Source organism: Sturnira hondurensis, unplaced genomic scaffold (genome assembly GCF_014824575.4).
Source record: "Sturnira hondurensis isolate 20B ecotype Veracruz unplaced genomic scaffold, ASM1482457v3 Scaffold0004136, whole genome shotgun sequence".
NCBI lineage: Eukaryota > Metazoa > Chordata > Mammalia > Chiroptera > Phyllostomidae > Sturnira > Sturnira hondurensis.
Window position 1 is genome coordinate 26,176,279 of NW_028076767.1, and position 24,271 is coordinate 26,200,549.

At 50.1% G+C, this 24,271-nt stretch overlaps 1 protein-coding gene across 11 annotated transcripts in view; it reads right to left on the reverse strand.

Moving 5' to 3' along the window:
• The window catches only part of PTPRT (protein tyrosine phosphatase receptor type T), a 945,487-nt gene that overhangs the window by 227,222 nt on the left and 693,994 nt on the right, over nt 1-24,271 (reverse strand). For all 11 annotated transcript variants that reach the window (XM_037044094.1, XM_037044090.1, XM_037044092.1 and 8 more), the window contains 2 exons: nt 8,324-8,525; nt 6,949-7,051 (listed from right to left, as the gene is read on the reverse strand). In XM_037044094.1, the coding sequence (XP_036899989.1) occupies nt 6,949-7,051; nt 8,324-8,525 (305 nt within the window). The remainder of the gene's footprint in view (nt 1-6,948; nt 7,052-8,323; nt 8,526-24,271) is intronic.

Here is a 24,271-nt window from a genome sequence, read left to right on the forward strand (position 1 = left end):
TCCCAACAGCTTGGCCAAGCCAAGGAGCAGGTTGAACAACTGCCAATTGTACTTCACTCACTTCAGCTTAGTTGATCTTCAAAACAGCCTGTGGCCCGGGCAGTCCCATTGTACCCACAAGAAGTCTGGAGATCAGAGAGATGAAGTAACTGGCCCAAGGGCACCCAGTGAGTCAATGACATCAGGTTGGATCTGATTCCTGGAGCCTCTGCTGTTCCAAGGTACCCAACGGGGCAGTCGGCTGTGGCAGGGAGAGCGTAAGAGATCGATGGTCTCAGTCAGGAGACACAAGGGGGTCACAGGCTGTGACATGCAAGTTCCCGACAGAGGAGTGGCCAGGACAGAGGGGGAGCCACAGAGAAGCAAATGCATTCTGCTAAAGGGCGGGAAATGGCCCTGGATGTTCCCACCAATGTTCCCCACATCAGGACAAAGTCCAAACCTCAAGTGAAGACCTTCTCTACCTGGTCTCTGCCCACTTCTTTGCCTCTCTCCTCACTTCCTGCCACTGCCCTCTGCAGTGCCCTGAACACACTGTGCATCTTCTCTGCCTTGGCTCCTGCTTATGCTCCTTCCTCCTGGGCCACGCCTCCCCTTTGTTGCTAAGCAACCCTGACCCCATTGGAGAAGCTCTCCCTGCACCAGGCCGTGGATGGACACCTCTGCAACGGAACTCTCACAGGAACCTCTGACCAAGTACGCAGGGTCGTCAGCAGTTTGTTTCTTGTTCTGAATGTTCTCCCTGTAGATCTGCGTCATCTAAAGTGGTAGCCACTATCCATAACTTTTAAGAAACCAATTCTTCAATCACACTAGTCATGTTTTAAGGGCTCAATAACCACATATAGTTAATGGTGACTATTTGGACAGCGAAGAGATAGGGCATTTTTCACCTGAGCAGGAAGTTCTATTGAATAGCACTCTTTTTTTCTTTTTTAAAGATTTTAACCATTTATCTTTAGAGAAGAAGGGAAGAAGAGCAGGAGAGAAATAACAACGTATGGTTGCCTCTCCTGCATCCCCTGCTGGGAACTGGTCTGCAACCCAGGCATGTGCCCTAACTGGGAATCGAACTACGATCCTCTGGTTCTCAGGCCCATGCTCAATCCACTGAGCTACACCAGCCAGGGCTGAATAGCACTCTTATAGACTAGGGGGCAGCGGAAGGCAGGGCCTGTGGGGTGCACCTCCACAGTCCTGGGCATCGACCAAGTGTGCAAAACAGACTTGCCGATTTACTTATGTTTTTTTGAGTATCTACTAACTGCCAGACACTGTCCCCAGGAAAGGGAACCTATTAGTGTCAAGCTTCTCGATTTCTTGGAGCTCACATTGTAGTCAAGAACACGAAGGAAACAAAACCAGAGAAAAGCCAACAACTGCGTAGCACAATGAAACGCTTGGGAAGGAATGAGGAAGAAAGCACACAGGGAACTTGGGTAAAACCGGGGAAGGGGCAAAGTGAAAGGAAATAAAACCAGAAACAAGTTGGGGTCAGATTCCGATGGGCCATAAATTCCATGCTAAGAAGCTTGAATGTAAATGCGGTAGGGAACCCGTGACCCGTTAAAGAATTCTAAGCAGAAAAGTTAACTTTATCCAACTTGTGCATCCGAAGGACTATTCCGGCATCTCAGTGGGAGAGGGATGAGGAAGTGAAACTGATGCCAGGCAAACCAGCAGGCCACCCTGACAAGCTAGGACAGGGGTCAGGGAAGAAGGGTGGGGGAGAGAAGACAGAGCTAATCTCAGAGCTGAGACTGACGTTGGGCAGACGGGTCCCACTGCCCTATTGGATGAGGGCAGAGTAGGGAGAGAAAAAGCACATCTCTACAGAAGCCGGCTGGGGATGCAGAGGAGGGTCTGATACCGAATCCAGGCTCTGCCCCCCGCGGTACTTCGGGGACTGCATTACGGGTGGTTAATTTATGGCCGAGTTACTTTCTCGTGAAGGTTACTACGGATCCATCAGCGTGACAGGTGGGGTGGGGAGGAAGAAGGCTCAGCGTGCTTAAGTCAGAGCTGAATATTAGATTCTAGTCACTATTTGATTGATCTTTTAAGCAATTCTGGGATTCTGTCACTTAAAAACCAATAAATCTTTGAAGGCCTGGGGAAAGCAATGCAAAAGCAATAAATCTCTATTGCGGAGTATTAGAAATATAGGCCAAGCAGCCGACGTGGTTTGGTGGGAGAGATGAGGGTGCGGGAGCCGCACACACCAATCTTCCCCTCCACCCCTCCTCGCCTCCCAGCATGCTCGGTTCAGCCAGAAGGAGTCAGGGCCACGGGGCCCCAGAGGGGCAGCAAGTGGCAGAGCAGGGGCTGGAGCTGGGCTGAGCCGGGGCCAGAGCGCTGCTGGTTGAAGGAGGAAGGACGGCCTCCCGGGGTGACCCCTGAAGGCTGGGGCTTAGCTGCGCATCTGTTTGAGGACACGCAGACTCTCCACTTAGAGAGAGACGTGCTGAGGTTCACAAGTTACAGCCTAGGCCCACACGGCCCAGAGCCGAAGGACCCTGAGAAGGCCTCTTGCCTCCCCCTCACTTCCTAGTTGATGGAGGTTCACTCCACAGCCTCCCCGTCGAAAGGTTACCCAGTCATCAAGTGACACACCAGACAAGGAGAAACTCACCACCTTCTGGGAGGAGCCAGGTCCGTGTCCTGGCTGTACATGTAACAAGCTTGGTGACCTTGGACCAATCACTGAACATCTTAGAACTCAGCTTCATCCTCTGAAATGGAGATGATATTTGCCATCCAGCTTACGCACTGCATCCATGGCCATCAGATGACACAATGCAATGAAGGGCCCTAACACTATAACATGCAATTCCAGGCACCCTTGGTCCAACACATCCCCTGACCTCTTTGTGCCTGACAGGCAGAGCCTTTGTTGTTTTCTCAATGCTCCCGCTTCCCCCAACCTGCAGGGCTCCACACTGGCCACCAGTCCACTCCAGCCAGTCCACTCCTCCTCTCAACCAACGCAGTCCCTGTCCTCACTGGCCTCGTATTATCTTGTTGGGTCAGTTTCACGAACCCATTTGCTTCCTTGTGTAACGCAGAACCTCCAACCCCATTCACAGGCACAGTTTCTGGATGATAAGCCTGAACAAGACAGGTGTGTGACCATCTTGTTTCCTGCTCTGTCCTGTTCCTGGGACATAGCAAGTGCTCAATAAATATTTGTTGACTGATTTATTGGTCAACTGCCTCCCACGTGGGTATCTTAGTGCCCTGAGTTCAAGGTGAAAATGAGTTAAGCCAACAGAAATCTACTGTGATATGGCCACTGCTGTCATTGCAAGTTGTCCTGAAAGTCTTGCAAAGTGGCTTTGGTTAGTCTCTTATCCTCCTTGGCAAATGCCCAAGCAATAGTCTGAAAATAATTCTAGAAATGGAGTGTACCCACCCTCAATGATCCAGAGGCTTGGGAAGAAAAGCAGCCAGACATTTCCAGACACCAAGCATTGCCCCTTTGAGCAGTGACATTTATTTTAATTTTTAAAAAAAATTTTGGAAATGTCACCAAAATATATCATGCATAACTCTCTCCTAGGGACGTGGTGGTGTATAGTGGAATGAGTGTCGGCTTGGGGTCAGCTGAATTGGGTTTAAATTCTGCATGCACTGTTTCCTTGCTTTGCGGTCCGGGTCAGCTCACTCAGTGTCTGTTTACCTCAGTTTCTACATCTGCAAAACGGGGAGACTATCATTGTAATGCCGTGAGCACACAGATAGTTTATAGTGAGAGGCGCACAGTAAGTCCTTGCTCATCAGGTGCAAGCTAGCAGGTTCTTTTTATTTGAAGACGTGGACCCTAATGCTACATTTCTGGGGTGAGCCAGGAACAACCATGGCAGTGAGGAGCTGTAGCCTGCAGGTCTCCTTATTCCTGTGTCGGTTTTATAGAGTTTTCCTGCTTTCTTCTCCCTGCCAATTGTCAGTTTTTCACTGCTGCTGGGGCATTCCCACTCTGTAGTCTCAGAATGCATGAGATTACTAAACAGCAGGCATCCTAAGAGAATGTTGGCTTGTAGGGACTGTGTCAGGGGCTTCTCTTTGTGGGAACTGGAAGGGCTTTCCCAGGAACATTGGTTTGGGCTGCTCAGAGGACCCCTCTGCTGGTCTCTGCAGTCAGGCAGGCCTGGATGTTAGTCCTGGCTTCATCACTTACAGGCTTTGTGACTGAGCTTTCATTTGTTTCCTCATCTCCAACAGAAAGGTACTACTCATAGGTTAGCCAAGGTTAAGCTCTGGGACCGTAGAAGTTGCCCAATAAAACATGGTACTAATTACTTTGGTGGGTTTTTAGAGGTTCACAGACATACAATCTGATTTATCCTAAGGATGGGACCCTAATCCTCAGTATAAAATTTAACTTTATGCGGCCACTGGGAAGAACCCAGACTGATTATTTTTTAAGTACAATTTTTTAAAGAAGTTCTTCCGAAACTTTATGCTGGAAAAAAGTTAGGGGATCTGCAGGAAAAAGCAGAAGTCCTTCCCTCCTCATCATAAAATCAGGGTCTCAAAAACGCTTTGGACATTTGAATAGGAAGGAAGCAGGCAACCCTGTGATCTAGTAACGGGAAAGATTTTTCAAAAACCATTTTGAACAGAACTTCTTAAGTTCCAAAGAGAAGACGCAAAGCTAACAAAGGAAGTGACTCTCTGGGAGCCTGCCTTCCTTTGGCTTCTATATTTCAGCCGCCCTCTGTGAAATAACGACCCTCCGTCCTTTCCAGATGAGGAAAGCTCAGGTTCAGAGACATTAAGTAACTAGTCCAAGGTCACACAGCAGTGTGAGTGTTAGAGCAGGATGTGAACCCAGGTTCTCTGCCACTAAGCTTACATCCTTTCCACTGCCCCATCCAGCAGCCAGAAGGCTACGGAGAGCTGGATCCACACCCACCAGGAGCCCCTGTGGTGCCAGCTGATCAGGTCTCTTTGCTCATAGGTCTGTAGGCCTCTGGGATAAAAAGGGATACCTGGATCTCCTATACAAAGGTCAGGGGTTTGGGGTCAGCTGCTAACATATCATGCAACATCGGATACACGGTTTCTCTTTTCTGGGCCTTAGCTGGCCACCTGGAAAGCTTGCTAAGATTTTGAAACATGACCAATGCTGCTGTGTGAGAGAGGTAAGAGCTGTGAAAGGGAGGAGGGCAGGGGTGGCCAGAATGGAACATGTGACTTAGCACCTGGAGGACCTGCATTCAATCTCAGCTTTCCTACCTATTGTCTGTCTGCATGTGGGGACTTCTGAGCCTCGGTTTCTTCATCTGAAAATGAGGATAATAATATGGCAGTGTATAGACAGAATTAAATGATGATGTTGCATAAAAGTAACTGGGATAAGAAGTGAGTAACTCAGTAACTATTGGATGTAAGAGGCACCATGTGCTTTGGCTCATCACGGCCAGGACAGACCTGAAACAACCCATGTGCAGAATGTAGGGGAAAAGTTCTCAGTTTAGGTGCTGCACACACACCTCACAAACCTGCTGCAAGGTCTGAAGATTCACCTGACTCAGGACAGGACATTGTCCGAAGTCCACGGGACGGAGGGGAACTTCCAGATTTCCCTCAAAGGACTCTATCTGCTGCAAGGCCTATCATTCCTGGGTAGAGTTGGATCCGGCTGGAAAACAGATAACTAGACCATCTCAAAAGCCTCCTTCCTGGCAGGTCTCCCAGTCTCCAGTATCACACAGTATCACACGGCACGTGGCTATCAGTGGCTCCCTGAGGCCCATTAAACACGCCCGAGCATCTCAAACACGGCCCCCAAAGTCACCCCACCACCCCTGCCGTAATCTCTACACTAAAGCAAACTTAACTGCCCCCGGTTGCTCCCAGGACAGCAGGCTGCTTCCCTCCCCCACGCCTGTGCTCAGCCTGGACCCGCTGACTGCTTTGCCAAAATCTCACACAATTAAGGTTTAGCCTGGCGTCACCTCTGCTGGGAATTCTCCCCTCTGAACTCTCGTAACGACCGATGCACATCTCCATGAGTGTGCCCTGCATTCTAATTATGTTTTCATGTTTCTGTCTCCCCAGCTAGAGTTTGGCTCCCTTTAGACCGTGAGTCATTCACGGCTAGTTCACTACTGTAGCCTGAGCGGTGAAGCAGCCGTGGCACAGAGTGCTGTCCAATGAAGAGTTGGTGAATGAATATATAAATGAATGATTTTTACCCCCTAGGCCCCTCCCCGCTTTGGGGCATCCAAGCTACTCAGTGCATGCTTGTTGAACTGGCCTGAGCCAGTTTGAAAGCTGTTTCACCCAACACCCTGCTTGATTTCAAGGGCCCGTGGTCCTTTGATCGCTGAGCAAACCAGCAGTCAACGTAGGAGCTGCTGCCCTTGAGCAAAGTGTAGCTGGTTTAAAAGAGATGCCCACCTTGCTGATAGCCATGATCCATGACCTTGCACTAGGATGGCTTAGTTACTGAGAAGCTTTCATTGCCTGAGTCCCAGGCGTGCTCCTGGGCTCCAGCAACCTCTTGTGAAAATCAGTAATGTGGCTTTGACTTTAAGCCCCTCTGCGGGACTCCAGCACACTGAGACCCTACCCGGGACCAGCCCGGAGGTCTGGCTCCATTCACAATCGTCTGGCCATTTGTCTGTTAATATCAGCCAGACATGGAAAGGAGACTGTGTTTTCAGAATTCCAACCCACTAAATAAATGTACCGTAGATGTGTTCCAGAAGGTTCTCTCCCAGCCCTCCTCAGGTCCCCATCAGCATGCTCCCTTGGAATCAGTTCCAACAGCCCACTGTGCAGAGTGAGGCTCCTGAGCTTGGGTTGTTGACCCTCCTCCTGCAGGAAGCCCTGCTCCTGGCCAGCCCTGCCCATGGGTGCTGATGGGCACAGGTCTCAGTGAGAGGTGTGCCTAGTGCAGAGAGAGAAAACCATGAGTGCTGGGTGCAGCAGCCCCCTCACCTGACAGGCGCTCCCCTGGACTGAGCAGGCTTCAGCATCACTGTGATGGTCGTGTCTGTCTCGTTCAGCGGGGTGTCCGTGTCGTACTCGGGCATCGACGGAGCTGGGCAAAGAGAAGAGAGAGTGTGGAGCTCAGCACCGGGCCCAGACCCCACTCACCATCTCCCCTCGATGCTGTCCCTACAGATGCTCAGGACGACTGGAAGGGGGGATCTTTGGGAAAGGCTCAGCGAGAGTCACACAGCCCCCCAGGCCTTCAGCAAAGGAGGTCCTGACCTCCAACCTGCCTGAGGGCTCCTTCAAGGTGCAGAAGAGTCTGGGGAAGGGTGGCAGCGGTATGGCCAGTAACCCTCATGAATCAAAAGTCCCACACCAAATACACAGATAAACACGGGAAAAATAAGGACTTAATAAAGATGTGAACGCTGCCAACCTTGTGAAGCACATTTGACATGCACATTTCAGCAGTAATGAAGCAGTTCTTCTTATCTTTTTTTTCTCATGAGACCCTCCCTCTCTCACCCCCAACCGACAGGAGTGCCACTGAATCGAATCCCTTGGGAAGGTAAGTTAGCCATTTGCATTAACAGCTATTGAAGTCCACATCCCTTTTCATTCAGTATTTCAATTTCTGGAATTTATCCCAAAGTTATAATCCAAACCAATGAATTAAATGTAACTCTGTATTGAAGTGTTATTTTATAACATCATGGATGTACCAAATCTAGCCAACCACAGGGGAATGTTTAATTAAATTACATCCAACCACTTGACAGGACATTAGAACAGAAAGCAATGTAGCAACATTGAAAACACTATGGTATAAACATAAGTGAAAACATTAAGCTCCCAAAAATACCATGGGTCCGTTATGCAAAATGTGTGTGTGTGCAGGCCAGACTGCGCAGGTATTCTGGAAAAGTATACATTGTAGAAGAGGCTCTGAGACAATTCTGCTTGATGCTGTCTGATACTGGGGGTGGCGGGTGAAGTCTTGGACCACCCTGGCTTTGTAACATTCATTCACTCATTCATTCATTCACCAGGCATTTCATGAGAACCTCTGCTGTGCCCTGCTCTGCCAAAAGAAATATTCCTAAAAATAAATCACATTTTTACAAGCCATTGTGTATGAAACAGAAATACTACTTAATACACCTGTGTGGCACATCTTTCGGTGAGCCACTCAGCATCCCCTCTGGTCTAACCGATACAGTTTTTACAAGTTGTGGGTTGGGTTTCATCCCAAAGAACTGCACCGCCCTGATCCCTCCAGTACCAACCACATGGTCACAGCTGGCTCTGGCCTTTGTCACTCCCAGGAAAATGAGGGATGGGGATGCACAAAGCAACATCAACTTTCTGAGAGAGATACCTGAAATTTTGGTGGCGATCCTAGTGCTGACGGGGGGCCCGAAGCCCTTTGCTGTGCTCGCCTTGATGGTGAAGGAGTAGGTGGTCCCTGGGTACAGACCCACGAAGAGGTGGTGGGTTTCGTTCCGGAGCTTGAACACTTTCCCCCTCTGGCTGGAGAGGTCGGCGCTCGGGTCGAGGGAGCCCACAGCCTTGTAGTTGATCTGCAGGACAAGCCAGGGAATAAACCAGTCAACACCTCAGCTGGAACGCTGGACAGCGTTCGGGGGGAGGAATCTCAGGAGAGGACAGGAGAAGGCATGGGAGCACAGGTCTCCACTGCTGGCACTCAGGGGAATCGCTGCCCATCAGAAACACCGTGCACGCCACAGGCACGCTTTCTAATTTCCCAGTGGTCCCATGGAAAGACAAAGTATGTAAAATCAAATTAAATAATACACTTGGTCGAACCTCATTCATATATGCAAAAATATTATCATTTCAACCTGTCATCAACATAGAAAGTTAATGTGATAGTCTGTGTTTATACCCTGTAATATAAATAAATATTGTCTGCCTTTATTCACTCGAAGCCTTAGATATATCTAGTGTGCGGTTTCCCCTTACGATGCATGTCCATCTGGACTGGCCACATTTCAAAGTGCAGAAGTGGCTGTGGCTAGTGGCCCGTGTGGCTAGTGGCCACCGAATTGGACGGCGCAGCCATAGAGCAGTGTTCGAGAGCAGCATCCTGATAAGTTAGTTGGAAAGCTAGTTAAAAATGCAAAATAGAAGCAGAGGCATGGACACAGGGAACAGACTGAGAGCTGTCGGTGAGGAGGGGGGAGGGGAGTAGGGGAACTGGGTGAAAGTAGGGGAAGGGAGCAGCCAGAGAACATATATGCATGACCCATGGACACGGACAGCAGCGTGGGGATGGACAGAGGGGAGGGAGGCTGCAGGGGCGGGGCGGAAGTGGACAAAGGGGAGAAAATGGGGACATCGGTGATAACCAGCGTCAACAATAAAGAGAGAAACGGGGCTCCTGAGCCCCTACGCCACCCGGTGCTGTCTGGCTTTCTCATGCATCGTATTGTTCCGTCTTCCCGACACCTGGGGCATCAGGACATCTATTCTCATTCTAATGAGGGAGACACCGAGGCTCAACTGGGAACCAACTTGCATTAAATAGCGCTTTTCAAAATATCTACAGCGGAGGCCCAGTCTTGAGCTCCCTCACCCATTGCAGACCTGTAATGATCCAAGGACCCCATCACCCTCAGTCACTTATGTGACTCATCATGTGAGTCTGCCAATAACCAAGCTGGTTTACATGCTGTGCAGGAAGACGTGTCCACTGACCTCGCACTTGGGCGTCACAGCCACGTCACGGCCCTCTAGACGTTTCTAGGTGCCCACCCTCAAGTGCCACACTGACCCTGCTGTGAAACTGACAAAAGGTGGGCACCTTGGCACTGGCCCCCCCGGGGGGGGTGGTAACTCTGAGCATTATTTTTCTAAATTAAACATTTGTTCAAGTGGCAAGTTCAGGATGTTTTTTTGTTTATCTAGCTTATTCTAGGAACATTTATTACTAGAGTATAAAACACACGCAGAAAACTATGCAGCTCGATGAATTTTTGCTTACTGAGCACAATCCAATTGGCACCCAATCAAGAGAGAGAACATTTCCAGACCCAAGATTTTCCCCTCCTGCCCCTTCAATCCTTACCCGCCTCCCATGTAGGGATACCTTCTCTCCTGACTTCTAACAGCGCAGGGGAGTTCTGCCGGGTTTCGAACTTTATACCAATGAAATCACAAGATTTGCCCTTCGTTCAACATCAGACTTGTTGAGACTCACGCAAGTCACATGCAGCTGCAGACCACGGGCTCGAGGAAGGACAGCACCCAGGTCCCTTAGGCTCTAGAACCTCAGCTCCTGCTTCCCCGCCACCCTGCCCGGCCTGGACACACACACCGCATTAATCGAAGAACACATCCATTCCTCACTTGGTGCTCCTTCGGAAGTGCTTCCCGCACACCCCTGCACTCTAGGACCTGCACGGTGGGCTGCTGGGGCCCCAGATGAATACAAGTTGGACCCCGTCCACAAGTGTCTTCTCTCCTAGAGCGAGGCCAGTTCAACCACGCGGCACCTTCCATCCCTCTGCCTTCCATCCCAAATGTCCCATGCTTGACAGGAAGGTCCACCCGGGTGGGTAAGGGAACTCACCAACTTTACTTAAAAAATCAGCAGTGGTTTCTGATAGGCCTGGTCGCAGCGTTCCCTCTGGCCACCGCTGCCCACTCCGCCCTTCTCAGGTGAGCTATAAACACCTGCTCTCTCTTCTGGAGGGCTTTTTGCCTGGGCGCTGGCAGAAGTGCCAGGTAAATAACACTCAGTTTCCCAGGCTCCTATCACCCCTGCAACGCCCTAGGGCACTTTTCCGGGGGGTTCTGCTCCACTGGCCTCCAAAGGGAGCTGCCTGAGGAATATACCCACCACTGGCTGCCTTCCTTTCTCTCCCCCATTCCCTAGTGTTTCCTACACTTCTTGATAATGCTGTCATTCCAATCTTCGTCTCAAGGGTCTGCTTCTGAGAGACACCAAACACAAAGTGCTCAGGGGGGTGTCTCGGGGAAGAAATGAACTGATCTCGGAGGAGGACAGGGATTCAGAGCAGAGAAGAGAGCCTTCTGGGTCCCAGGTAGAGGGAGCTGCCTGCACCAAGGTCTGGGGTGGGAAAAGACTTGCGGGAACTGAGAGAAGTCCAGTGAGACTAGAGAGTGGTGAGCAGACAGGAGAGCTGAGCGTTAGTGCACAGCTGGACTCCGGGTTTCCCTACTGGCAGGAGAAGGAGCTCGCCCTGAGAACCCTGCCTGTGACAGTTAACCCAGCCCACAGGTGGAGAAGGAATGAATATGCATCCTTTTGAAAGGATGGCGGCCACATTGATACACAGGTGCAAGGAGGGAAAACTCATGCCTTTTTTTTTTTCACTAGCCAATTCCTTTTCTGTCCTCTAAATTCAATCCAGAAGCAACTCGATTTCCACCGAGCTGTCAATATAATATACCGTGTTCCCCTGCTCTCCTAACCTTTCCTGGTATTACAGGATCCTCACTTACTTGTAATGACACACTATGAATAAATCAATGTATGTTAATATAGCGTGTCTTCAATTTTTGATGAAGGGCCTCACCAAGTCTAATCCCCACTGCTTTGTCAGAAACAGTCTTTGGAAAATTTAACTTGCAAGTTTTATGCACTTGCAATGTGTGGTGGGGGGAGGGGTTGGGCTGGGGAGGGAAAGGAAGAAGGTGAGAAAACTGGGATGGGACTGGGGTGGGGCTGTGGCCATCAAACGCATAATGCAATGGGAATCTTTGTTGGGAAGGTTTGTGAGAACAGTAAACATAAAGCAAATAAGTCAGTGGGGGGAAGGGTACTGGGCTGCATGTCAGCCCTGGCCCCAGGGGCTGAGCTCTGGCTGCAACAAGGTGCTTGGGGCCCCCCAGTCCCTTTGGTCTGTCAGTGGGATCCCTAGCCAGGAGCCTGGAGCCAGCACGTCAAAATGAGAATCCAAACACATCGCCCCTTAGAGTCCCATAGCTCTCAGGATTAAGGCCACATTCTTGTCCCATGGTCTTCATCAGCTCACTCCATGACTTGGCCTCTCTTGGGCCCTCTCTTGCCATCAAGGCCTTATTACAGTGCCTAAAAAGAGCCACGGTCCTTTTGCCACAGTACCTTTGCACGAGCTATTCTGTCAGCTCAAAACACTTTTTTCCTTCCCATGCCTCCCTTTTACCTAGTTAATGACTCCTCTTACTTAAAATGCTGCTTTTCACGAGCGCCTTCCCTGACTCCCACGCTCTCCCTCCTTATGTTCCCAGAATCATATCACATCTCTCCTCTTGAAACCACAAATTTTACATTCAGCCCTGTAGTTGTTCCACTATGAGTCCCTTTCCCACTCTCTCAAGGGTTGGAAAAGTAATGCCTTAAAGCCAAATCCGGCCCTTCATCTGTTTCTGTACATGAAATAATATTGGGGGTACAGGGAAGCCATTTATTTCTGTATTGCCTGTGGCTACTCATACACCACAATGGCAGAGTTGGGTAGTCGCGACAGAGACTCCACGGCCCACACCATCTTAAATATTTTCTCTCTAGCTGTGTGGAGAAAGAGGTTGCTGACCCTTGTACTAGACTTTAAGCTCTAGGAGGTCAAGGATCTCAGCTGGGTTTTGTTCTACATTTTCCCTTTGCATCTATAAACAAGTGATCAAACCAGCTGCGTGGCTTGAGCAATTTGCTTAACCTCTCTGAGCCTCGGGTTCCTTAAGGGCTCAAGGATAATTTTAATGTCAGGTTCTGTTTCAGTTGATGTTGCAGAGTGACCTCCAGCTTCTTCACTCCTGGAGAGCACCCCTTCGACAGGAGCGAGGGTCCTAGGGGGCTAGGAGGGACTTTGGCCTTTGCTTCAAGGCTCCTGCTGCAATGGAGCAAAAAACCACAATAGCCTTTCTACCCTGAATGGAAGAAGAAGAAGCAGGAGAGAGAGGAAGAAGAGAAGGAGACCATTTCCCTCAGAGAGCCCCATCAGGAAGGACTTGTTTCTTGAACATGCGCGGATCACGCCATGCTGGTCCCCAGGCAGTGGCTCCGTCCAGGGCAAGACCCAGTGGTTCCATGTTCAGATCGAGCAGCTGACAAAATGAAGGTCCTGAGGACGAGATGGAAGATAATGAGGCTAATGGAAGATATGAGCTAAAGTGAGGAGGAGGGAAGCGGCCAGGACTCAGGAGCAGCTGATCAGAAGATGCAACCCGGCTACATGCCAGGCACTGTGAGAGGGGATTCTCATTAAAATCACCTTGTTTAAGCCTCAGAAAATGATATGGGTTCTTTCTGACTATTCCCATTCCTCAGCCGAGGAAACCGAGGCCAAGGGAGGAGACGTAATCAACGTGTGAGCAGGGGAGAGGGCAGCTACGTGTGTGATCAGGCAGTATGCTGGAAGGGCAGGGAAACCCACAGTTCACGAAGCGTTCTCTGCCGCCTCAGTGGTACCACAGGGATTCCGTGGAGTGACATGAACTTGGACAAATCCATTCGAATACCCTGGGGTGCCCTGCAAGGACCAGAGGGCTGTTCAAAGAGCTCACTACCAAACAGATTGCCCCACAGGAAGGGAACCCGTAACAGCATCAACTACCAGTAGCGATAGTATAACCTGGGTCACAGCCTGCCCCCTAAGCTTGACATTCCAGAAGCATCCTCTACAGCTTCTCCTATATCCACGGCATCTTTGTCCTAAACGCTTTGGGGGAGAGGGAGGTCAGCACCCTAAGTTATGCATCCCACCTGACCCGACCTTTTCCAAATGGCTTCCAGCTCATATTCTGGAGGCCTTGAAATATGAGCAGGGGTGTCCAACCTTTTGGCATCTCTGGGTCACAATGGAAGAAGAATTGTCTTGGGCAAACACTAATAAAAACTGACGAGCAAAAAAAGAAGAGTTTGAAGTAAATTTACGACTTTGTGTGGGTCCGTATTCACAGCCATCCTGGGCTACATGTGGCCGGTGGGCCCCGGGCTGGACACCCCCGTTAGTGTGTGAATAAGACTACAGGTAAAATAGACCAACATGGTCAGTTCACTGTATTAAGGGTTCAATTCATTTTACTTCTCTGTAAACTCAAAACAACTGGTTAAAATATTTACTCCCTCTTTTGACTCACTGTACAAGCATGGTCATTGTCTTGATGACCTCCAAGGAGACCAGTGCAAGGTAATCTCCTCCTGTTAGACGTGTAGTGTTGACTCCTTGGCTTCCTAGCAATTTAAAAACAGCAGGGGGACACATTCCTCCCGAAGAACAGTGAGAACACGCAGCTGGCCACCACGCGCACGCCAGTGACTTCTTGGCTACAGGGCCCTTGTTGTTCTTAGAGAGCCAAGGACTGTAATAGCAGCGGGAAAAAGGCCCATGACTGACGTGTGCACTGTGTGTACTGTGTGCCTGGTGCTTTCAACACTGTGGAGGCAGCCAGACAGCGCGGAGACCTGCCGCGTTTCTGCAGACAGCGAGCGCTTTTGCTCCTATTGACGCGGACTCATTCTCTCAATCAACAAATGCTCCCTGTGAATCCACTCTCTGCAAGACTCTGGTCTGGGCTCTGAGGAAACATCGAAGAAGAAATTCCTGTTCCTGACTTTGGGGACAAACAAACGACTGATGGTATTGCAAGGCACGGAGTCCTTCGGGAGTAATGGGTCCTGCCAGAGAGAGTAATGGGTCCTGCCAGGACAGCGTCCCAAAGAAGCTGCCAGAGGGCTGGGCTGGGTCAGGGGTCCTCAGACTGGACTCCAGAGCACAGAATGCCCCAGGGACTTTTTAAGAACCACCAATGCCTGACCCTGCCCCAGACAAATTGAATCAAATGCTGTGGATACAGATGCCTGGGCACCCGTACATTTTAAAAGTTCTCCAGGAGATTCAGTGGGCAGCCAGGGCTGAGAACGCTGGAGCCGGACGCTACAGCATGAAGGGGAGTGAGTGGAACTACAAAATGTGGCATGTGCCAAGGAAAGCTATCCTGAAAACGACATGATGGAAGGAACCAGAAACTCACCATTCAATCATAACGGGTGTGGGCAGGATTCGCCGATGAATGCTCAAGTTGTGGGGTGAAACAGAATATTCCCATAGCTTACCTCCCCCTGATTTCCTAGCTACTGTTGTGTTTCCATCATAAAACCACAAATGCTTTGACACCCTGCTCCCACAAAGGACGGAAGCTAACTCCTCTCTCCTTGAGTGCAGGCTGGCCCTAGCACCTCACTTTGAATGAACGGGGGGAAATGGTAGCTTTAGGATGGAGCGACTCAGCAGATACCACCTTAACCAAAGTGGTGAAGGTCTACAGTGTCAATGACAAGTCACGTGGAGGTCAAGGGGCCCCTGGTACGATGTGATAAGAAGGGTATATACCCTTTGTGGTCTTTTTCTCCAGAATCTCAGCCCATTAATGAGAAAACATCAGATAAACTTGCACTGAACACTCAAAATAAATATCAAGGTCATGAAAACAAGACTGAGAAACTATTGCAGAATGGAGGAGAGGAAGGCGACATGACCCCTAAACGCTATGCAGGAACCTAGAAGGGAGAATGGGACACCTGCAGAATAACTTGGAAAATTAGAAAACAGAAACGAAAACAAAAGCCTTTGGAGTTCAGTCAATCATAACGCACAGATGTGAATTCTCCATTTTGACAACTCTACCACGGCTATGTAAGATGTAAGCATTTAGCAAAGTTGTGTGAAGGGTAGAGAACTCTCTGCATTGTCTTTGCAACTTTTCTGTACATTCAGAGTTATTTCAAAATAAAACTTTTAAGAAACAACAAGAAAAAGTGGCATGCTGGGTTTGGCACTTGTGAGGTGTCCGTGGCTGCAGAATAGAACCCACAACACTCACTGCGCCGTGCACTTGGCCCTGGGCTAAGCACTGCGGAGCCTATGGCAACTCACAGCACAGTGAGGGGGCAGGGGTGGCCATAGGGATCAGCGGTCAGGGCGCATTAGGACTACTGCTCTGAAGGAAGGGCAGGACAGTGGTTCTTGGGAGCATTCAGCAGGGAAGGCTCCTGGGGTCAGGAAGTCTTCCCCTGGAGTGTGAAGGTGTTGACCAGATGAAGGACGTGGCAGGGAGGTGGGAGTGACGGGAGACAGAGGAGAGTGAAGGAAGAGGAAGCCTGAGAGATGCTCTCGGGCAGGATGACTACGGCCTTCTGTAATGCTTTTGTACAAATTAGAAAAAGGCACCTCTCCAGGCACATACAGTCCCCACTCGACCCTGTCCTCTATACGTCAGTGGGCTGACGGTGCCTTTGTGAGAACAAAGAGGCAGGTCTTTCTTGTGCCCAGTTCTACTCCTCCCGACGGAGACAGCCCAGGGCTCCGTGAACTGCATCCCTTCGGTGGTGTGTCTTTGTGCAGCACGCACACTAGGCATGTGGCAGCCCTACTCCAAGGTCAGGTGCTTAGACTTTATCATGAGAGTAATATAGGACCATCAGAGGTGGGCTACCCAGAGAGGTACAGGTCATGCCTGGGTTTAAGAGAGCAGTGCTACTGAAACTGTGGTCCATGGCAACAGAGCATCAGTTATCACCTGGGTGCTTCTTAGAGATGCAGATTCAAGGGCCCACCCCGGACTGACGGGCCAGAATGTCTGGGGTTGGGGTCCCGGATCAGGGTTTTAATGAGTTCTGCGGGTGATGTTCACACACGTGAAATCTGGAGATGCGCATTCACTGAAGGGGATGAGGGATTGAACTGCCAGGAGGAACAGAAACCCTCTGGGGGGCCTGGCTCTCACCCAGGGGGCAGGTGACAAGCAGGCCTGGTTCAGACCAGCTGAGGGAATGGAGAGAAGGAAGTGGATTTGAGAAGTCCATTGGGGCCTGGCTGGTGAAGGCTGAGGTCCGTAGAAATGAAGGAATAAGGTAGAGCCAACGCCTAAGAGCAGATGAGCCTTCAGGGCTGGAGACTACTGGGGGTGGGGGTGGGGTTCTGTCCACCAGCCTGGTCCTTCTGATGAGGCTGCCATTCAGGAATGAGAAGAGCTGGGGAGGGAAGACCTTTCGATTACAGAACTCATATTGAAGCTCCAGATCCACCACTTTGCAAGAGATGAGTGATCAGGACATATTGTGTAATCTCACCAGCCACCGTGCTCCATGAACAACTAACTGGATAGAATGGCAACACCCCAGGCAGGGCCTGCCAGGCTTCTTGGTTTCTAAATCTGCGCTCCAAGGTCAGACCCAGACCATGGCCCGCTGGCTGTGCTAGGGCTGCCTGGGCTGCCAGCACAGGGGACAACGCTCGCCATCCACCCAGCGTGAGAGTCCCGCCACTACCCTGCAGGAAGCTGATGCTGATCCCGTGTCGCCAGGAATCAGGGGCATCGCAGAAGGGGAGTGCACTTGTTTACCCACCGTGGTGTTGGCTCATTTCCAGTCAATATCCTGCTCTCTGACTTTGGCTGGTTTCCCGGTGGCTTTGGGATCAAACACTGGGAGAAAGCACTTGCTAGGACTCAGCCTCCAGCTGGCCCAGGGTCATGAGCATTCACCATCTAGCAATCAAAACTGCCAGGTTGGCCAGTAGGTGATAATAACTGAAATGAACATATATTGAGTGCTTATCATGAGCCCACTCTGCTCCCTAAGTCACCACCCGGCCCAGCTCCCCTACAGACTTCAGAAGATGGTCCCCCACTGCCCGCCCCATTAATATTAAGTGCCCCCCAGCCAGCATCTGAGCCCCGCTAATCCTTACCACCGGGCTGCTTCTCAGTCTCCTCCCCTCCCCTCCACTGACCCACAGGGGAGGGGTATTCTGACAGACAGTTTCCCTCTCTCAAACAGGTCTGAATTCCAAAGACACACTCAGATTCCCATAACAGGGCCACCATCAACTCCGATGGCTCTAAGCCCTCTCGCGCTAAACTGTCATAATGCGGTTTAATAATATGAAGCTTAAACCTCCTTTCGGCTTTTAATCTCATGATGGGGTGCCCTGGGTGCTATGATTTTGTTATTTTCACAGAAACTTTCTTGCTTAATGAGTCTGTCTAGTGATATTCCCAATTGCTTCTAGTCCGCATTGAAATATTTCTTGGGTTTTTAAATGTAAGCGGCTCGCCTTCCAACTTCACACTCAGCTGATTTCTGTTCTGCTGAGTTTAACCTGGTTAAATTGCTAAGTTGCGTGACCAATTCCTCTCTGGTTGGCTTTGGGGATGCGGAAGGGGTTGAATAGTTCCTTGATCCGGCTCCCTGGCACCTTGTAGCCCCACCAGTCGCCATTCTGGAAGTGAGAGCCTGGGGAAATCCTCCGTGGAGGGCAAGGCCTGGATTCTATTTATTCATCGCTGTAACTGCCAGCTCCCAGGCTTGGCAGAGCGGAAGTCAGTGAGGTTTACTGAATAAATGAGGATTAGGAATGAACATGTAACAAACTCAGAATGTCATACAGCTGGGTTTGCAATGAAGTCATTCTGATGCAAAAGTGTGGCATTTTCCACCCTGCCCTGTCACCTGCCCCGTCACCTGCCCCTTGCGCACGTCCATGTGTGGCCAGTTGCCGGGGAGAGGATTGGCAGGTGTCTGTGATGGTCAGAACACGAGGTTTGCGGCACATCTGTCTGGGCTTGCCACCCCCAGGGAAGACTCGGGAAGCTTCCCTGGCAGCCGAATGCAGGCCTGTCTGGTACATAGTTGGCATTCAATTAAATTACATATTTAAAAATGAATGGGACCCCAGCTGGTGAAGCTCTTGTCCTCTTAGGTCCGAGTTTCCAACCCTGGAAAAGTAGAAAGCACCCCTCAGTGCTTTCTGGATTTGGTGGTTTTAAATACATGGCCGCAAATCCTCTGCCTTTCCTCCTACCAAGAAATGAGGCGTATGTCCCCCACTTGAGTCTAGCGGGACTTTTGGCTGCTTTGCGGGGAAGAATGTGGAGAAAATGATGCTGTGTTCCTTCGGAGACTGGGTCACGCGAGGCGATGCTGCTTCTGACCTGTCCACAGGGGCACACGCATGTCTAGGGCACCCATGCTGCAGTGAAGAAGTACGACCCCTGGGGCCACCACACTGTGAGGAAGCTCAGGGCGCACGAAGAGGCCTTGCAGATGCTCTGTTTGACAGTCCCAGGTGCATCCGGTCTCTGAGTCATGCCTGTCCAGGGAAGTGAGCAATCCTCCAGACGGCTCTGGTTCTCAGCTATCTAGTCACTCCTGGCCATTTGGGATTTCTTAGCTCAGTCCCCGAACATCGTGAGACTGAAACAAACTATCTGGGCCACGTCCTTTCAAATCCCTGACCCGCGGCGGACTCTGTGGGCATGATGAAGTTCTTGCTGTGTGCTACTCATTCGGGAGAGGTGCGTTATGCAGCAATGACGAGTAGAGCACCATTTGTCCATTACAGTTGAGAGTCTCTTGAGAGCATGGATGTCATTCTATCCTCTTTTGTATCCCAAAGAAGACACACAGTACATGCTTAATTAATACATGGTACCTCTTTAACCAAGGGATCAGAGTCAACTCCGGTAATGAGAAATACAGGCAGCTCCCGCTAAGGTGCTCTAAGGAAGGCACATCACTTGCGTGGTATGTTTGCCAAAAAATGAATAACCTATATTGAAGTCTACAAAATAGACCAGAAGAGACCAGTACTCTTTCCACGGTGCCAAAGACTTAAAAGATGAAGACAGACTGCGGAGCTGATCCAGATTAGGGGAGACAGAGGAGAACAAATTAAGCGCAATGAAAAAATCCTGGATTGAACTGTAAATGGAAGAGAGGACATCAGGGGGAAAACGAGTGAACTGGAAATACGGTCTGTAAAGCATAGTATTCATCATATTGTACTTTATAGTATTAATCGCCGTTACCTCCTGGCTTGAATCATTTTACTATGGTCACGGATGATGTAACATTAGGGGAGCGGGGAGACAGGTTTATAGGAACTTTGTCTAAGTAAAAAAAAAAAACAACCAACTGTTCGAATAAATATTGTTTTAAAGAAGGAAAAATAAAAATGTGTGCTAATTCCCATTGATGGCCTAACCTGGAATTGTGGAACCAAGCCAAAGGCTCAGCTCTCTGCTTCTGACCACCTTATAGAAATTCACCACAATAATGAGTTCATATCGATTGCCACTTAATGTTTGCCAAGCAAGAGCCACACCAAGCATGCTCTATGCATTATGCACTTAGTCATCACACATTTATAAGGCTACTGCCATGTTTATCCCCATTTTACAGATGAGGAAACGGAGGCCTAGTGAGGAGAACTAACGTTCCAGGGTTCTCACAGCTCGTAGGAGGCAGAGGCAGGCTTGGCATGTAGGCATTGTGAATCTAGAACCCACCTGCTGAGCCTCAGTGCCCTGACCTCATCAGGCAGAGCGGCCAGTCTGGTTTCCAGGGAGACCAGAAACTCTGCTGTGAGAACTTGTTTGTTAAAGAGATACCTGGGGTGAGAGGACATGCCTAGAGTGTGGAGGAATGGAAAGAGCTCCTGGTGAGAGACTTGGGAACACACAGACCAGAGGTAAGGAGAACTGGGGTAGAAGTAAATTTGGACAGTGGAGGGAGATGAGGAGACTTGCCCCTGGTCTGCGGTTCCCAAGGCCCTCACACCCCCCTCCCCGGAAGGTTTCTCCTCCAGGCTTGAAGCTTCTGCCTCCTTCTCAGAGGCTAAGGGAGGGGGCAGACTCCAGAGACCTTTCGGGAGAGAAGGCCATTGATCCCACAATCACACATTCTGAAGTCTGAAGTTTCACTGTTACATTATTTCCCCTTCATTCAGCATTTTTCTCATGAAATTAAAATAGAATTGATTTTTCTCTACCTCCCCTGCCCCGCTTAAATTAGGCATTAGGAAAGGAATAAAAGATGGGCAAATTGGAGATCTGCGCATCAATTCAAACCAGCAGAGCCCATTTGCAAGATGTTTTATTAGCCCCTATTATTAGGGGAAGGTTTTGTGAAAGTCCACTTTTTTTGTTCTGTCTCCTCCTCCCCACAAGAAATGAAAGCTTTTGTTTTTCTCCCTTCTGGGCTAAAATGGGCATTCCCCCCCCCCCCAACACTCTCTTTTGCTGGTCTCAGGTTGGAAGCTTTCTCTTTCTTCTAATCTCACCCATGTGGCATTTCCCCAGAAGCAGACACACAGCGGGTAGCATTGCTATTTAGGGAACTGTCGTTTCTGGGGAAATAGTTCATCGGGAAGCCCATGGCTTTCTGTCTGCAGTGACCCCAGGCTCTCAGCTACGTCCTGAATTCAGGAGAAACTAAGGCCCAGAGAGGCCAAGAGGCATGCCTGAGGTCACACAGGTAAAGTGGATTTTCTCTTAAGGAGACAGAAACAGTGTGAGAAGGAGTCAGAAAGCTCGAGTATAAACTTGATGAGCGGATGGTTGTCTGGAGCAGGACTTCCCACTAGAATAAAACGTGAGCCACGCTGGCACCTTTTCATTCTTAGGAGCGGCATTTGGACAAAAATAAAAGGAAACAGGTAAAATTCATTGTCATAATAGATTTCATTTTGACCCAAGATATCTGCCATGCTATTACGTCAACACATAATCAACACGAAATAATTAATGAGACATCTTCCACTGCTTTTCCCACCAAGCATTTGAAATCCGGTGTATGTCGTATTCCTGCACATTCTGATTCAGACCGGCCGCGTTTCGGGGGTTCAACAACCGCGTGTAACAGGTGGCTGGACGGAGCTGGTCCAGACCGGGTCTCCTCAACCTCTTTGCTTATTATTACCACTTCCTAAGAAACCTATTTAGACATTTTTTCCCTCTTAATTTCCCCATGACATTTTAATTCTACAGGTATGTTGTATAGCTGTGTATGGGCTCTGCACACATCTGTAGAGCTGTGTATGCACTTGACGGATATTACGCATAAGAAGAGGATGATTTTTTTCGTCCACCTGCTCCCTTCGAGAGCCGATTTTCACCTCTTATGGGCGACAGCACTAGTAATGCGCGGAGGGGAACAAGCAATCACAGCCCTGAACTCCCCTTCCTGACCTGTACACAAAACGAGGACCCGTGAGTGGCCCGGCAGTCCCTGGGGAGGAGCATCGTGCATTGCTGAGTGCGGTGCTGATGCGAATAAGCGGGCTGAACTGGTGCTTCCCACGTGTGCTCCCCCGGCCACAGCGGGCAGTGCCTGGGAGTCGGGCCCCCTCCTGGGCCATGGGCTGTTTGCCCATGTCCTCTCTCCTGCCTCAGGAGACGTCACCAAGCCACTCCAGGGAGAGAGACCAGGGGTGCTGTCCTTCAGCCTGACCCCAACTCGGCCGAGGGGAGCAGGGCCACTGGGATCGAGCTTCAATGCCTTCTCACCCCTGCTGGACACTGAATCCAAGCTGAAAAGCTAGAGAGCTCCCTTGAAGGGCAGTCCGGGTTTCCTGACAGCCAGGCCAGGCTTTTCTTCCCTCCCCTGGGTGCCCTCTGGCAGAGGGGTGGTGCCCAGGCTTATTATCTGTGCAGAGCTAAATGCCACAGACCCCAATCCCTCACCTCTCCTCCGCAGTGTACCCGAGCTGAGACGGCTAACTGCGGTCTGAAGCAGTTTCTCTGCTTTATAGAAGCCCACACTCTTTGTGGGTAAAGATACAGATTTGATGTCCCGCATCATCAGAGATCCTGGGAACTTCTTCCCTTCCCATCTCATTTCGTAGTGTCCACTAGGATCCATCTCTGAACCTGTGGCTCCCAAGTAGCCCTAACGTGTCACTGACAGTTCTGCCGCCTGTATCTAGTTCCTCCTTCTGTCCCATCTGAGCGAGACATGGCCCTAGAGTCAATGCCAGGGGTCATCGTGGGATCACCCAGAACTCCTCTGGAGACAGGGCCCTCTGGGATTCTGCCTCTGGGCAGTACTCTGGGCGCATGGGTGCTGCACTCAGCCAGGGCCGGCTTCCTTGCTCAGCCCTTCCCCACAATTCCACCTACTCTGCATGGAGCATGTGAGAGGGGCTTATTGCATAGAAATGACTTGGTGCCCTAATCTGCGAATGGCAGTGGAAACCCCGGGATGCAGCAAGGCACAGTTGGATTGCCCGGTCTACTGTAGCCCAGCCCTGCTGGGTGCCCACAGCGGGGAGACGCCCAGCTGAAAATTGGCTGCAAGGAAATTGGCTTTGGAATTTTGCCCTTCTCCTTCTCTCTCTCCACCTTCCTTTCCTCCTTTCTCTCTTTCTTTTTTCCTTTTTGGCATCACAGTAAAGCGCACTATTCACACTCTTGTGTTTCTTTATGGCTACAGCACCCCCCCCCCCCAACCTTTACTTGGGAGAGGGTTCAAAATAGAAAGAAAATGGTTTTGAATGTTATCAGTAAAGACCCAGGGAGAACAAAAGGATGAACCTGGGATTCTGAAAGAGCTAGCTGGGGGCGTGCTCTTGGGCACCTGGGGCTGGTTTGCAGCCAGGCGCTAGCAGCTGGGTGACTGACGAGACTCAGTCTCATCACCAAGAGAAGGCGTGGGCTGTGAGGCTGAGACGAGCCCATGTGTTTAAGGACCCTTGGAGATGCCCAGAACTTAGCAGGCTGTCAACTAGGTCGACAGATCTGAATTTGCAATGTTAGTGAGGGTCTCTGAGAATATTCTGGGTAAACCACTGACTCATTCAACTTGAGTCAACAGATTATTTATTGAGAAGTAATATAAGCTAGCCATTATTTTAGGCACCTGAAATATGTCAGAAAAGAAAAAACCAATAGAAATCCCTGCCCTCTTGGAGTTGACCTTGGAGTTGACCTTGGAGTTGCCGGGGCAGCGAGAGGAGGAGGACAGTTATAGAAAACATAGTACGTCAGTGATTTTGGATGTTAGGTGATGTTAAGTTCCACAGCAAAGAAAGGAAAAGAAAACAGAGAAGAGTGATGGGTACAGGACTGCTGAGGTGGAGAGAGGCAGGTTGCAGTATTAACCATGCCTAACTGAGAACATGGGATGGGAGCAAGGACACATCAAAGGAGAAGGAGTTAGCTAAGGAGGACCTGAGAGAAAGGCTTCCCAGGCAGAGCACAGCTTGAAAACTGTGAGATCATGCCTGGTTTATCTGAGGAACAGCAAGGAGGCCAGTGTGGCCGGAGGCTAGTGAGCCAAGAGTGGGAGAAGGGGTTTCGTTGCACCCATGTGAGTCCTTGTAAGACTTAGGCTTCTGGTCTGGGTGGAAGGGGGGCAACTTCAAGTCATGAGCAGCATCAGACTAAGAATCAGCTCCTGAGACAGACTTGGTTGTGAGGACCAGTTGGGAGAAGTAAACCTTTTGTCCTTAAAGGTGATAAATGAATGCTCCAGCTCAGGCCACAGATGCAGGGGCCCACGACCTCCTGGGACTCCACT